The sequence below is a fragment of the Vulpes lagopus genome, chromosome 5, assembly GCF_018345385.1.
Source record: "Vulpes lagopus strain Blue_001 chromosome 5, ASM1834538v1, whole genome shotgun sequence".
Classification (NCBI taxonomy): Eukaryota; Metazoa; Chordata; class Mammalia; order Carnivora; family Canidae; genus Vulpes; species Vulpes lagopus.
In genome coordinates, this window is record NC_054828.1 from 1,879,406 (window position 1) to 1,895,860 (window position 16,455).

The following is a 16,455-nucleotide window of genomic DNA, read 5'->3' on the forward strand; positions in this document are numbered from 1 at the left end:
TCCAGGCCCCGGCCTCTGTGTGGGGCGGGGGCGGGGGCGGGCGCCCACCCACAGGGCAACCGACAGAGGCCCCCGAGCAGCGCCATCCACGCGCCAGGCCCCGGAAGACCCAGCTGGGCCCCAGGCCCGGGAAGGGGGTCCCGTGGCCGCGTGCGCTCGGAGCCGCCCCGCCAGCCGCACCTGCTATGCCCCCTCCCAGGACACCCCAGCCCGTGAACAAAAGTCATGCTTACCAAAGGATTTTTTCTTTATTTTCATAATTTAGCTGAATCAACACAAAATTGAATACTGTAAAACAAGGAGGAAAAAAAAAACGTTGTAACATCTTAATCCTCCAGTGTCTGCCTCTGAAGGAGCCCACGCTCGCCGTGGGAGGACGCGGGCTTGGGGAGGCAGCCGCGACCCTCCTGCGGCCCCGGCACCTGGCCGCGTCGCTCCCTCGGGGACGCTCAGCCCTCTGAACCTGCGGTGACCGAGAGGTGAATTAAATACTCATGGACATCGAAACGGGTCTTAAATAAATGGGTCTTCTCTCCTATCTTTAGTCTATGGGTTGCTGGGACAGCTTCTATATACTTAATATTACTATTTTTTTTTTTTTTTACTTTTTCTTTCCTTTTTTTTTTTTTTTTTTTTTTTTTTTTTTAGTAGCATAGAACTAGCAGAGTGCGCCTGTTAATTGGACTGTCAGGTAGTATAGTTCAGCACAAACTCAGGAGAATGAGGGGCCCCAGCGGACGATGGCCCGGGGTCGGAGACGCAGGAGTGTCCCTCGCGCGTCGGCCCGGCGGCCTCGTGCCGTGGGGAGGGCGCGGGAGGCTGGGGCGCCTGCCATTCTCCGAGCGCCCTGGCCCGTCCCCGGCGACTCGGCCGCCGGCCGTGAGGACGGAGAGGCAGTGGGGCGGGCGGGCTTCAGCCCCAAGAGGAGGTCGGCGGCAGTGCCCGCGGATGGGCCCGTGGGGAGGGAGTCACGCAGAGGGACACGGGATCCGTCGGGAGAGGCGTGACCGACACCTGACCCCTGGGCCTCCCCGCAGCCGGGCTGGACAGGGAGCAGCGCCTGGGCCCACGGTCGACCGCGCACGACGGCCACCTCCCCGCGGCGTCAGGCGCGTCCTCGGCTGCTGTCCCCGGAGTCCGGCCCTTGGCACCCGCCCCGCAGCCCTTCAGAGACGCCAGCGCTCCCGCCCGCCGCGCGGGCCGGGCAGGGCGACCACATTAATTGTTAAATAGGATTTTTTTCTACAAATATACAACATATAAAAACTGTTAAATATATAACTTTAGGCTTTGCAAAATACATTTAATGATCTCTTTCAAACAAGTGTTACTTTAGGTTTCTTTAATTTGCTTTCTGGAGCTAAATGGTGCGTCGTTGCAGACAGCAGTCACGGGAGACCCAACATGCTCGCGGCGAATACTGGATTATCCCACTATCAGAAATGAGCTGTAGAGAGGCATGTGTAACTGGTTAAAACAGAAAGTGATTTTAGTCGGTCAAGTCCATCTAAGTACAGCGGGGCCGGCCGCGTGCGGCCGGTCCGCGTTCCCGGCGAGGGGCGCTCGCCCGCGGGGCCGGCCTGGGGGCATTGCTGGCCGGGCCTGGGGTGCTGCCACGGGTCCGCCCCAGTTGGGCCCCTCTCAGCACGCCCCGCAGTGTCCGTGGGGGGCACGTGTCTGCCGGGGGCCGCCCTCCGCGCCCTGCCGGGGCCGCGGGCGGATCTCAGCCTCCGTGTCCCCCAGTCGAACCCACAGACTCTGACGGTGAGGGCGAGTCCAAGTTAAAATAGATTTTGCTCTTTGGTCTATCGAGTATGCTGAAAGGGTACGAAAATAAAAGTGATTCGGACAGTCTGGGGCACAAGGCGAGGCCGCTTCGGGGCCCAAGGGCCAGTCCTCCCCCGGGCCCGGCGCCGACGGCCACTCCCGGGCTGGGCCGCTGCGGCCGCCGCCTCGTCCTCCTCGCCAAGGCCCGGGAGGGCGGCTGAGGCCAGGCTCCCACGGACGCCCTCGGGGCCCCCGCGTGTGTCCCGGGCCGGACTCCTTGCAGCGGCGGACGCGCTCAGCTCAGGACGACGCCAGGGAGGCGGGCTGTCCTTGACGGGCTACACGGAAACAGGGTGGGCGGGTGGCGGAGAACAGGTGGCATCCACGGTGGACGGAGGACCGTGGTCGAGGTGCGGACGCGCCGGGGAGCCAAGGCCACTCCCGGGGCCCCTGGGGGGCGGCGTCTGTCAGGAGACCTGAGGAAAGAGACAAGAGAGCGTCAGCCCCGCAGACCCCGCAGTCCCCACGGGCACTGGACGAGCCCGGGACGCACCCGCCGGCCGCACGCATCACAGGCCAGTCCTGTTCCTCCCCAGACCCGGGCGGGCACACCTGCCACAGGGGCGGCCCACGGGGACCCTGCCTCCCCCCGACCTGGGCACGACCGGGGGGTCCTGCCCTGAGCGCCGCGGGCTCAGTGAACCAGCCACGTGTCCTCTGCCCCGCACTGGGCAGGGTTTGGCTCTGAGGCCCACCCTCCCGCTGCCCCAACAGCCTCTTGTTCTGCGCCATGTACACAGCAGGGGCCGCATAATTGCAGGGTGACAAGTGAGGGGAGTGTGTGCGTCACACACTGTGGAGCCCACGGGAGGCCACGGCGGTGGGGTGGCATGTGCACCCCTGGTGACTGGGCCCCTGCCCCCCGGAGCCCTGGGAACCCGTCAGACTGAGCACACGAGCTCGCGGCCACGGAGCACACATGGGGGTCCCCAGCTGCTGCTCTGGGGTGAGAATAACACGACCCTGAAAACCACGAAGGCAGAAAAGCAGGGTGTGGTTTGCACAGAGCAGCACACCCCACACCACAGGCCCCGACCCAGGTCCCCACCAGGCTCCTGTCACCCCTCAGGGTGACCCCAGTCTGAGGCAGGGATCCCGGGGTCCTGGTGAGTTTTAGGATCCCTGGGCTCAGGTCAGGGGCTCAGGGGCTGCTGGGCAGTCTCCACACAGGGGCCCCCAGTCGGGGGAGAGGAGGGTGTCATGCCCCTCCCTCCACGTGGCAGAGATGGGACACAGCATGGGCGGGCCTGTCCTTGGCAGGTGGGGGAGGCCCCTCAGCAACCCCAGGTCAGCGTCTTCTGTCCATGCCCTGGCACCTCCCGCCCCCAGCTGGCCCCATCCGCACCCCAGCCCTCCTGAGCACCCTGGCCCTGTCTCACCTGCCTGGGCTCTCACCACACTGCCCCCAAACTCCGCCCGCACTGCAGGTCCCCGTCCTCTTGCACTGGCCGCTCTGCGGCCTTCCCTCCACTTCTCGGTCCCACCAGGCTGGGTGCTAGGCGTCCTCGGTCACCTGGCCTCTCCCCGCAGGCCCACCTGCAGAGCGGCCCCCCTGACGGCTGCCCCGAGCTGTTTACAGTGCAGGGGTGGTGGGGACGCCGTCCTCAGGCCGGGCCCGGGGCCAGTCCTGTCCACGCCTCACTCATCTTCCTTGTCCCTGGACACCTGGGTCCCCCAAGCTGCCCCAGGGCGCAGGAGGCCTCTCGCAGGGACAGCTGGGCTGCACCCGTCCCCCGCGGCCCCTGGGCAGTGCACAGGACAGCCAGCCCACTGCCCCCAGGGCACCCTCGGGTCCCCATCCCCCGGGTCAGATCCAACCTGCCCCACCCCCAGGCCCCAGCCTGCCCTGACAGGGGCCCTGCCTGCCGCCCCGTCCTCCCTGTGAGGCCCCCCAACCCGGGGCTGTGGCCCGGCTCGTGGCCTCCCGAGCACGCCTGTCCCGGACGCTAAGGACGGCTGTCACCCGCGGCTCCTTCCCGGCTTTAGGCAACATGGTCCTGCCCATGTCCTCGCCGTTTCTCAGGGCCACGGGGTCCCCCTGCTTGTAACGTTGTGGTCTGGATTCTCCTGGGCGTCTCACCGCCAAGCAGGGGCCACGGTGATGCTCACGGCGAGTGACGGCGCCGGACTCAGGCCTCAGCCCCCGTGTCACCCCGGCCTCGCTCTGGAACCGTGTTTTCTCTGGCTCAGAGTGGCCCCCTCGAGACTCAACGACGGGCGCGGTTTCCACGTGGTCGGCGTGGCGGGGGCTGCACCACAGCCCGAGAGACGCCCAGACTCCGTGGGCCCGAGGAGGAGCCCATCGCTGTCCCCAGCGACACCGGTGCCTCCCAGGGCTCCACCACGGGGGCCGCTGTCCCGGGACCTGGGCGACCCTGGCACCTGGAGCCTCCGTGACGATGCAGCATCTCCTCCTGCTTTTGCTCGCCGCGCCCATGGCCCCCACGAGGCTAGGAGGGGGACCCCAAGAGCCGCAGCGACCCCGTCTTGCAGAGCTGCGGTGGCGGGGTCAGGCGCTGGACGCAGGTCCTCAGAGGTGCTGGGAGGAACCAGCAGAGCCTCTGGCCCCGGGGACGCTCAGCCGGAGGCCTGTCTCGGGGCCTGTACGGCCACCAGCGTGCCACAGAACCTGGGGTAGCAGATGGGGGATGGGCTGGGTCGGCTGCTCTGGCCCCCGGCCCCCTTCGTCAGAAATGCTGGCCTATGGCCCAGTCTGGGGACCCCGGGGGGCCCTCCTGCCGTCCGGGCTGCCGTGCTCCTGGGGCCACACGGCTGAGCCCCCACCTGCTCAGGGAGCAGCACAGCCCATGACCCCCCGGCTCGGAGGGGCCGAGGGGAGAGTCCCCCGTGAAGCTCCCTGCCTCCTGAGAGCTCGCCCAGGCTGGGGGACCCTCTTCACCTGGACCCCGGACACGGCCCCTGGGTCAGCAGGTGGGTCTCTCTGGCCAGGCCCTAGCCCCCGGCGGGTGGTTCATGTGCCCCGTTGGCCCCTGGAGGGTCCTCACGACACCTGACACCCATCTGCCCGCCCCAGGCGTCCCTACAGCCCCACCCCAGGAAGCGCGTGTTCCCCATGGTGACGGGCAGGTACTCGGACACGACAAGCATCGTTCAGAAAACAGAACTTCCCAGCCCCTGCGGGTCCGACGGCGGCCTTCTCTGTTCCTCATTAAAGGCTCGAGTGTGATGTCCGGTGGGGCCGAGTGTTCCGGGTGAAGGAGCACGCCGTCCTGGATCGGGAGCCCCGCACAAAAGGTCCTAATAAACAGCAGGCATGAGACACAGAGGCGGCGGCCCCCGGTGCCGACAAGATCAGGACAAGGAGCGCCGTTGCCATGGAGAAGATAAAGGCACAGCCAGGGAAGAAGCTTCTGGAAGGGCGGTGCATCATCCCACCCATGCCCCGCCATCCAGTTTCCCTGAAGCTTCACAGCCAGGCCCAGGCCCTGTGTCCTCCCCAAACCCACAGGGCAGCTGCAACTTGTTTCTTTATTTAAAAACAAACAAACAGGGGATCCCTGGGTGGCTCAGTGGTTGGGTGTCTGCCTTCGGCTCAGGGAGTGATCCTGGGTCCTGGGATCGAGTCCTGTGTCGGGCTCCCCACAGGAAGCCTGCTTCTCCCTCTGCCTGTGTCTCTGCCTCTCTCTGTGTGTCTCATGAATAAATAAACTCTTTAAAAAAAATAATAAACCAAATAAACCAACCAAACAGCACACCGAGGCTGGGGCGGCGCCTTCTGGTCACACAGCCAGCTCATGGCCTCAGAGAAGCCCCCGGCCACCACCCCCCCACACACACCCTCTCTTCCAACTCCAAGCAACACAGGTGCGTCCGGGCCGGGAGGACGCAGCCCCTGCTGGGCCGGCAGCACTGGGGACCCCGCACAGGACGTTGGTGTGCCGGGCGCTCTGTGCACGTGCACGTGGACAACCCCTCCCCGGGTGGAAGGTAACTGTCTACTGCGCCCCCGCGGGTATTTACCCAAGGCCTTGGGTGGGGAGGAGGCCATGGGGGCCTCTCTGCCCTGCGGCCTGACTAACCTGGTCCCCCGGCAGCCTGAGAGCCACGTCTGTCCTCTCCTCCGCTGTCCCCTGGGAAACAGCACCCTGCCCTCTCCGGCCACCCCAGGGACCCTCAGGGGCACGGAGGAAGCCCCTCATCGCCCGAGGTCCTGGGCCAGGCCCCTCCTCTGTGACATGTCCCCTGACCCGGGCAGCCAGCCACGAGGACCCCCGACACACGGCAGCCCGCAGGCTCTGGGGAATCAGTCCCGGGCTGTGGCCGCTGGTCGGAGCCGGCCAGGCCTCCCCTGAGGGCCTCCGCGGGCCCAACGCTGTCGCGGGCCCAACACTGTCTGGGGCGTCCAGGGCCCGGTGCACAGGGCAGCCGGGATGGGGCGCCTGTCCCTGGCTCCTGGTGTGCCATGGGATCAGCCCCCTTGTGACCGCAGCCCACGGCTGGCGCTGGCGTGTGTCGTCCCCCCTGAAGCTCGGGACAGGCCTGCGAGCGGCCCCTTGTCTACAAGGCCCGTACGCTGCCACCTGTCCCGGGGTCTGAGCTCACAGGTGGGTGACGGGCATCTCACTATGCAGGTCAGGGTTGAACAGGAGGTGGGAGGGCTACCCACAGCCCCTGGGGGGGAGCCCAGTGAGTCTCCAAGTCAGCATCTCTGGTGCTAATCAGACTCCCACTCGTGACGCAGACGCGGCCATCCCAGCACAGGCTCAGAGGCAGGTCCCCGCAGGCTGACTCAGCACTCGCCTGCCCGGGCACGGACGGCGGCGGAAGCATGCGGGGCATGCAGGGCGGTGTGCACACACATGCCATGCGTGAGGGTGCCCGGAGGACGGGCAAGCAAGCACACAGGCCGTGGATGAAGCTGCCACGAGCCCCTCGCCACAGCGGCCTTAATGTGCGTCCCTGTTAGTCATTCTGAGCATCGGCATCGCCTCTGGGGCAACTGATCCGCTGCAGACATCTGAGCTGTGTTGCCCTGGTAGCCCCCGCCCTCGCCCCCATCCCCTCCACCCTGGCTGCCGACACCCAGCACCTGGACACAGTAGCGTCTGGTGGGGCAAGCGGCCAGCTGCTCTAGCCTGGGTCCCGCGGCCACGCAGCCCTTTTGTGCCACGAGGCAGGGAGCCCCCTCCCGCCCTGCTCGAACGTCCCAGGCAGGTCTACACCCACAGGAGGGTCCCCGCGGAGGCCTCCCCCTTGGCTCCCTGCAGGGCAAGGCCTGGGAACTGCCTCGTGCCCTGATTCCATCACTGGCAGGATCTGGGGTTTTATGAAGTGTCCGGGCCTTTCCTGCTTGTGTGGCCTTGGGAAAAGGGCTGTTTCTACCTCTACTAAATGGGAATCTAAAAAGGGGTCGACCACGTCTCCCCTCCACATAGGAGCAGAGAACGTGAGGATGGAGGCCGGTGTGCATACGTTCCCTGCGCGACACCACCGGGGTGGCCAGGCTGCCGTCTGGGCTCCTGTGGGTCCGCGGGGCCCCCTAAGGAAATAACAGGAGGCTGGTCTCTCGGGTCCCAAACAGAGGAACTTCACCAGGGGCATAGCCCACCCAAGATGCCTGTTCTCACTGGAGAAGCTGGAGAAGTCCCACTGTCAGGGCGCCGCTCTCCGCGGCCCGAGTCCCCTGGCCTGCAGGCGCAGCTCACTGGCCACCAGGGTGCGGGCAGCCAGCAGCACAGCCTCGGGTCATGGGCTCGCGGGACGCTGCTGGGGCTGCGGAGGAAGACGGCTCTGAAGATCCAGAAGGACCCTGCTCCAGTTTCATAAGGAGCTTCAAGTTCCTATCCTACTTCTTAAAAACGGAAAGCTGAGCTCAGGGATGATGCCAGTGCAAGGAAGCCCGTGAGGACGCCACCCGTGGGCCTGCGCGTAAGAGGACAGGCCCTGGAGGTGACACAGGGCGCTGGGAGTGGCCCCCGCCAGGCGCTGCAGGGAGCTGGGTCTGCCCAGAGCCACAGGAGAGACCCCGCCCGGCCCTCACCCAGTGAGCACCTGTGACCTCAGTCCCGGGCTTCCGACCGCAGAGCCGGGACAGGGCCACCCCAAGTCGTGCTAGCTGCTGCTTGCAGTGACGCATTATGTGGCACAGAAAACCGGGGACACCCTACGTGGAAAACTCGGCTCGTAAACTGCATTTTACGTTTTAAATAAAAGCAATGCAAAAATTAATAAATAAATTAATTAATTAAAAAAAAGCAATGTGTTTAGGAGACATGGGTGGCGCGCGGTCCAGGGCCCCCGCCTGAGCCCCGCTGCACCTGCTAGAGGACTCCGTTGCAGACGGCGTCCCAGGCCAGACCCCTCGTGCGTCTCCAAGGTGACACCCCCCCTCCCCTGCCACACAGGGTCCTGCACACGCCACCTCTGCTGGAGGAGGAAACCCCCACTCGGCATCCAGCTGGCAGGTGAGGACCGTCCACCCTGAGCCAGGCCCCCAGGTCCCAGGCTGCATCTGCCCTGCTGGTGGGTCAGACAGGCAGGTCCCAGGACTCGTCCCTCGGATGCTGATTTGGGGGGGTCCTGGGAGGCTGGGGCCCCCACAGCCTCCTGCCCAGGTGCAGCCCGGCTCCTCCAGGGAAGCATTCCTGCTGGGTGAGGACCCCAGGCTGACACTGACCCTGAGTCCCCTCGGGGCTGCTACAGAGTCCGCTCAGCCTCGCCTATGATCCCCCCGGGAGGACGGGAGCCCCCTCCCTGCCGCGCTGGCACCTCCAGCTCGCTGCCTGCAGGACTGACCGGCCTTCCCCCTCCCCTAAGTCTCGTGTGTGTTTACAGGAGCCCAGCTCGCCACGCAGCTTTTCCAAAGGGAGTGTCGACCACTGGGGACAGGCTTTGCAGACTGGATTCCTGTCCTCTTTGACCCCAAGGCAGTGCCGGCTTTGAAGTCCGTCCCTCGCCTGCGCTAATCCGGGGAAGCTGCCCCTGTGAGCCCCGCACGGCAGCCCGGCCGGCAGCAGATCCGAGGCCCGCGTTCACAGGCGGAGGGATCAAGGGGACGCAGAGATGACAGGGTGGGCGGGTGGCGCTCTTCAAAGATGACACCAGAAACGTTGCAGCTGCCACCTTGCTATCTGCCGTCCGTAGCGCTGAGGGTGGCCTGGTGTGCTCGGGGAGCTCAGGATCCAAGCCCTTCCCCAGTCTCCCTCTGGGGGAAAGCAGCCCTGCACGGTGGGGAGGTCACCTCGAGGCTGGACCAGGCACTGCCCGCAGTACGTGGAGCCCCGCCAGGCCGCTGCCTGCCTGCAGCCTCACTGCCCCATGATCACACTGTCAGGGTGGAGGCTGTGCCTCCGTGCAGCGAGCTCCACGGCCAGCGTGGAGCCCCCCACCCCCACGAGCACCTCCTGTGGGCGTCCGCCACCGCTCCCTGATGGGCACCTCTCTTCCAACAGTTGTTGGCCGTTCCCATCCGGGGCTGTGGGCTCCCTGTCCTCGTGGGCTCTACTCCTCTGCACCCACAAGCCGTCCCTCCGCCACATGGACTGAAGCCAGTCGGGCAGCTCACCTGCCTCTGCTTCTGTGAAAGTGGGTTTGGGACATGGAGGTGAGTCTGGGCTGCCCCTTGGGCCCTCGGTGTCCGGCCAACCGCGGGGCAGGACTTGGCGCCTCCGTGGCTCCGCATCCCCGTCTGTACGATGTGGATGACAATAGTCTGTAGCTCACAGGCGCCTGGGCCTGAACAGGTGGATTTACGCACCTGCTCAGAACAGCATCTGAGTACGCGTGGTTAGCAACAAGCGTGCCTGTGGTTTTTCTGGATTTTCCAGGCTGGATTTACAACCCGAACCCAGAGATTCCCTGGCGTTTTCTCCAGCGGCCCCCACTGTTTGGGGCACCACGGTCCTGTCTGCAGGAAAATCCGTGGAAGGTGGTGGTAGTAAGGCTCCAGGTCCAGTTACCCCCAGATATGAAGCCTGTTACCACCACCTCTGCCCTGGTCTGTGCAGTTCGCCGCACCCCACAGTCCACTCCCCACAACGGGGGCCACACGGTCCCCTCTGTGGAGCAGAACATAACAGGAGGAGGACCAACACTCTCAGGTTGTAAGTGCGTGTGTGGGATGGGGACAAGCCTTGTCCCTGTCTCAAGGACAAGAGGGGTTGGTCCCCAGAGGGGTGCAGCCCGGGGCTCAGCTGCTCACAAGCGTCACCCGCTCACCCGGTGGGATGCGGACATCGGGGTGGCCTCTGTCTCAAAGCCCTCCTATGCTGCGGCGGGCCCACACTCCCAGATAAGACGCAGAATCACTCGTAATGTTCCCAAGATGTCGTCGGGGACCAGAATGAAACTGTATTAAATCTAAAATTCAAATTTGAAAGGACAGACAACGGCACAGGGTTTGGGCACCCCCCGACTTTACCCTGGTACGCACGTGACAGCTTTGTTTACTGATTCAAATCGCTTTAAATTTCTCCTGGAAAGACGCTGCCATTATCTTTATACAGGTGACCAAGCTTTTCTTACCCAAGTTATTTCATACGTTTCCTGCTGGGTTTCAGCAGAGACCCCTCCTCCCTCTCATTTACTCAGGTTGGTTTTATTTACGCATCTTCGTTAAACCGTTACGCTTCTGAAACGTATCTGCCCGGAGGTAAGAGCACAGCTGACTTCGTTCGACCTCTCCTGTGGACACAAGGCTGTATTCCAATAAAACTTTATTTATAAACATAGGTAAGGGGGCCGGATCTGGCTAACAGGCCACAGTTTGCGGACCTCTGATCTAGACTGCGACGTGTTTGTCTACGAAGACGTACGGCGGGATGAATGCCAAGTGGAGAGCCTTCTGTATTCACAATTGGTCCAATTTAATAAACTCTTTAATTAGTTTTCAAGGCACTTCAGCTGCTCCTGCAGAATTCTGGAAGCACCTGTGCACCTCATCTGTAATAATGATTGTATTTTCTCATATCAAATAATTATGTGATTGCATTTGCCAGATCTTCCAAAAGGTCACCCCGGGAATGTCTGCAGGCCTGTGCACGCAGCCTGCCTTGGTCCCCATGTGAACAGGACAGGGGGCCGGCTATAAGGGCAATGCTGGCTTTCATTTCAGACGGACATGATGCCTGCCTGGTGCCCTTTTCAGCACCTACTGAATCAGAGCACATTTTTATCCGGTCATCCTTTGGGGTTGGTCACCCTTCCTGATTCTAAAATGTAAAAATGAAAAAAAAATTTTTTTAAATGTAAAAATGAATTTTAATCTCATATAAATCTACAGTGTGGTGGCCTTCTGCCTTGTTTTCGAGGGCTGCAGAACTCCCTGCACCATTACCTTGTGCAGGGATGCATCGCAGATGTGGCCACAACCCCAAGGCCATATGGGGTTTCCCGGGGGCCTCAAGGGCACTTGGCTGAACGAGCCCAAGGCTGGCACACTGCCGGACCAAGTCACAGGCTCGAGGTCCTTGTGGAACACGCTGGCTCCATGTGCACTCTTCGGGGACACTCCGGTGTCAGGGTTCCACCAGCCCCCACAATGAACCAGGCAACTTTCCAGTACTTGGGGATAGGATACCTGCAGATCAATGGGTTCGAGAACGTGTCTCCTAAACCAGCTCTGTCTGGGATTTCTACTGGGGGACGTTCCCATCTTTCCACTCCTGAGATAGGTTGGTAATTTTCACCCCAGAAAATCACTTTTATTTTATTTTATTTTATTTTATTTTATTTTATTTTAATTTTATCTTAAATTTATTTTTATTTTTATTTTTTTAAATAAATTTATTTTTTATTGGTGTTCAATTTACCAACATACAGAATAACACCCAGTGCTCATCTGGTCAAGTGCCCCCCTCAGTGCCCGGCACCCATTCACCCCCACCCCCCGCCCTCCTCCCCTTCCACCACCCCTAGTTCGATTCCCAGAGTTAGGAGTCTTTATGTTCTGTCTCGCTTTCTGATATTTCCCACACATTTCTTCTCCCTTCCCTTATATTCCCCAAATGAATGAGAACATATAAGGTTTGTCCTTCTCCGATTGACTGACTTCACTCAGCATAATACCCTCCAGTTCCATCCACGTTGAAGCAAATGGTGGGTATTTGTCGTTTCTAATGGCTGAGGAATATTCCATTGTATACATAGACCACATCTGCTTTATCCATTCATCTTTCGATGGACACCGAGGCTCCTTCCACAGTTTGGCTATTGTGGACATTGCTGCTAGAAACATCGGGGTGCAGGTGTCCCCCCGTTTCACTGCATCTGTATCTTTGGGGTAAATCCCCAGCAGTGCAATTGCTGGGTCGTAGGGCAGGTCTATTTTTAACTCTTTGAGGAACCTCCACACAGTTTTCCAGAGTGGCTGCACCAGTTCACATTCCCACCAACAGTGCAGGAGGGTTCCCCTTTCTCCACATCCTCTCCAACATTTGTGGTTTCCTGCCTTGTTCCCCATTCTCACTGGTGTGAGGTGGTATCTCATTGTGATTTTGATTTGTATTTCCCTGATGGCAAGTGATGCAGAGCATTTTCTCATGTGCCTGTTGGCCATGTCTATGTCTTCCTCTGTGAGATTTCTGTTCATGTCTTTTGCCCATTTCATGATTGGATTGTTTCTTTGCTGTTGAGTTTAATAAGTTCTTTATAGATCTTGGAAACTAGCCCTTTATCGGATACGTCATTTGCAAATATCTTCTCCCATTCTGTAGGTTGTCTTTGAGTTTTGTTGACTGTATCCTTTGCTGTGCAAAAGCTTCTTATCTTGATGAAGTCCCAATAGTTCATTTTTGCTTTTGTTTCTTTTGCCTTCGTGGATGTATTTTATTTTATTTTTATTTTTTATTTTATTTTTTTAGAAAATCACATTTAATGACAGCCTGCAGATTCAGTGATCAATACACTTGCCATGTATGTACTCCTGAATAATCTGAGACCCCAACACAGGCTGGGTTTCCTTCTTCCTAACAGATATACTTTCTAACAAGAAAATCTGCACACAACAGAGCTCAGAGCGTGTGTTTATGGTCTTGCCAGATATACAGTGAATGATCGTGTCCATGTCTTTCTTTTAAAAGTTCGCTATTGAGGCACCTGGGTGGCTCAGATGGTTGAGCGTCTGACTCTTGATTTCAGCTCAGGTCATGGTCTCAGGGTCGTGGGATGCAGCCCTGTGTCGGGCTCCGCTGAAGGCAGATGGTGAACCACGGAGCCACCCAGGTGTCCCTCCATTCTTCCTGATTTAAAACTAAAGTTATTCAAAGGCACGAGAATACCCAAGTCCATTTCTCACCATGCCTGCAAACACACCGTGTGTCATCCTCACAACATTCAGAATGCGATCCAACGACTACGATGCGCGGACTTTATCGTCGGGGACGCATTGGCTCCACTTGGACAGCGTTACCGCTCTAGCCCCTTTGATCATAAGGCAGCCCTAGGAAGCGAGGAGCAGCATCCTGCCCATTTCACAGATGTGGACACTGAGGCACGAGAGCCAGGGGACGGGAGCTCCACCAGCAGCCTGACTTCAGACCCTGTGCACGGCTGCACAAGCGTGATTACACACCTTCCTTCCTCTTTCTGTCCCTATTTGACCAAAACATTGCAGGATGGTGCTGGCTGCTACGGTCATTATTAACTTCTTTTTTTTTTTTGCTACATCTTTAATATAATGTAAAATGACTGGAAAAGAAGGTTGCCACATTTCTCTTCTATGGAAGTTCAATCCATGACTTGGGTTATGGATTCTTCTGCACAGATTTCATGAATGTTGAGAAATTAGAAGCACCCTGTTCATATGTATGATGTTCAATATGTCGGTGCCAATTCAGTCCTGGTGCTTTTATTATTCAGAAGATTTACATCCTGGTTCTTTAAATCGTTGTCATTGTTGGTTTTTACTTGACCTTAACGCAGATTTAGGGGTTGTTTGAATTTCCAACTAAACACTGTGTTCCCAATCATTTTGTTAATCTGCAATGGAGCTTGCTTCATATGAACTCACACTAACCTGTGCACAAAGGTTTCCATGACACTTGCAATACTCTGAACGGTAACCTATCGATAGGTGCCAGTAATCGCATGCACTCATATGATCTCACATGGAGCATCTCCATGTATCTTGCTTGTATCAATGTATAACCTGGGACACCTGGGCAGCTCAGCGGTTGAGCGTCTGACTTTGGCCCAGGTCGTGACCCTGGGGTCCTGGGATCGAGTCCCATGTCGGGCTCCCCAAAGGGAGTCTGCTTCTCCCTCTGCCTGTGTCTCTGCCTCTTTCTCTGGGTCTCTCATGAATAAATAAATAAAATCTTAAGAAAATACATATATGCATGACCTGTTGTTCTGGTTTAATCATTTTACCTACCGATTTCCTTTTCCTGTCCTTGGCCTGGCATATCTTGATTCATTCTTTGCTTTAAAACTTGGTTTGCAGAAATGTACTTAGAAGGCAACGTATATTTGACTATCTTAAAAACCTGATTTAAATAGTCTTTGCCTTTTAGGAGGGGAGATTAACCTATTTACATTTATTGTCACCGCCGGCATACAAGTTCCATCAGGGGCATCAGATCCCATTCTGATTTCTGATCATGTGCCTCCTGTGGTTCATTTCTTCATGCACACACACCATGTGGTTTCACCTGCTTTCTCCTCTGCCATGATTTGAAGAAATCATGTTCTTATTTGCATTAGGGGTGGCCTTCCTGTTAATCAAATGCACTTTTAATGATTAAGCCATTTCTCTAATGACTTAAGTCATTATGGCTCCTTCTACTCCACAAACAGACATTAAGTGGCTCTTCTCTTTACTTGGCAGCTGCTTCCCACCCTCAGCTTTTATTAATTTAGCCGGAGGTTACAAATCAGTTTACTGTTACACAGAAGTTGTTTTTCCACAATATACACAGTAGATTACACAATACACTGTGGATTCTGTGTTCACTGTCATAGCCACAGTCACGGGAACGATTCAATCAAGTTCCGTGTGTTTGTTGGTATCAAGAGTCACCATGATTCTTCTTGTCTGTGACCTTCTCCATCGTCAGCTCCTGATTTTTAATTCTTTGATTGGCTTGAGATGAGCTTTCATTTCATTTCAGGAAAGGGGTACACTTTCTAAATCCTTGCAAATTGGGCACCTGGAGTGGGGGCTCAGTGGTTGAGCATCTGCCTTCAGCTCAGGGCGTGACCCCGGGGTCCTGGGATCGAGTCCCACGTTGGGCTCCCTGCATGGAGCCTGCTTCTCCCTCTGCCTGTGTCTCTGCATCTCTCTGTGTGTGTCTCTCATGAATAAATAAATAAAATCTTTAAAAAAACTAATAAATGCAAATTTAAAATCGTCTGTAGTCTCTGGGTGTGAAAAACAACCAGAAGTAGGATTGAATTTGTAAGTGAATGTATTTTTTGGTCGAATCCCTGGCTGTGGTCCTTCCTTTCCATCTGGTGCAGGGGGTGGCTGGTCAGTGCCTTCGGAGGGTCTGTGGATTCCTGTCCTCTCGTCTGAGTCTCATTTCCCTGATTTAGCCTGGATTTTAGGAGGCAGCTTTCTCTCCTTCCTTCAAATCAAACACACCTGTGGGATGTGCAGGTCGTGATGGTGTGATCTTGTTCTTAACTGGGGGTTTCCTTCGTGGTCCTATTTCCGTCCTGATGTGATCATCCCTCCTCTCCTGCTCATGGTGGCTTCACCTCCAGAGCACCCACTCCCTCAGCTTAGGCATCTGCCCTCCGTCCTCCACACCTGCCGACTTTTTTTCCTCCGCTTTCTCCTCTGAACCATCTCTGGGCTGGAGACCACGTTGCTTTTCTGCGGGGACAGTTCCTTCATTTGCAGCTTCCAATACACACCTCAGGTCCACTTGTACTTTGGGCAGCTTAGTGTCTGTCCCCGGTTCACCCGCCAACCTCGATGCTCACCTTTGCCCCAGGGCTCCTGGGGTTCCTGGGTCATGGCAGCCGCAGCCCCCGTAGCTCTCGGATTCCAGCCAGCAGCATCTGTGCACAGCAGAGGACTCCTCGGAGCTCACTCCGCCTTTAGTTCTTTAGAAGGTATTCCTTTCCAGAGCGTGCATTTCCCCACAGGCTCATGTTTGAACTTGGGCTCTGATGCTTTTTTAATCCCCTTTAAATGGGCAGAGGCCTGTTGTGGGCTGGAATGAGCCATGAGGCCCAGCAGTGAGCAAGTCTTGAGCCTTCGTCCCGGCTCCTGGGGGTGTGGGAAGCCCCTCCGGGCAGGTCTGGAAGGTCTGGATGTGCAGGGACCCTCAGCTTCCACGTGACCCCCAACAGGCTCTCGACCAAGGGGAGGCACCCCCCAGGAGAATCCCATCCCCCTGGAGGTCATGGACTCTACCTCTGCTGGACAAGTCCACCTTCTCTTGAGGAAGGAGAACCGAGTGGGTAATACGGCCCTGTGTGCCGCAGTCCTCTGCTGCTTCCTCCCGCTCACCCGACGGGCTCTTCCTGCTAACCCTGCCCTGCCCGTGAAGCTCACCTCCGCCCACCACCTCCCTCCTGCATCCCCAGCAGGACGGGGAGCGCTCTTGCTGCCCAGACCCCACCGCGGCTGGCTGGCTTCCCAGGCAGCACAGCAGCCTCCGTGTCCGGGTCAGGCCAGGCTCCTTCTGCTTCTTCGGGGGTCCTTGTCACAGCCAGGGCTCA

The 16,455-nt window shown here is 58.3% G+C and overlaps 1 protein-coding gene across 2 annotated transcripts in view; it reads right to left on the reverse strand.

Moving 5' to 3' along the window:
* Positions 1-1,327: 1,327 nt before the first annotated feature.
* Positions 1,328-16,455, reverse strand: part of TAFA5 (TAFA chemokine like family member 5) — a 151,132-nt gene continuing 136,004 nt past the window's right edge. For both annotated transcript variants that reach the window (XM_041756827.1, XM_041756828.1), the window contains exon 4: positions 1,328-2,243. In XM_041756827.1, the coding sequence (XP_041612761.1) occupies positions 2,235-2,243 (9 nt within the window). In that variant the 3' untranslated portion in view covers positions 1,328-2,234. The remainder of the gene's footprint in view (positions 2,244-16,455) is intronic.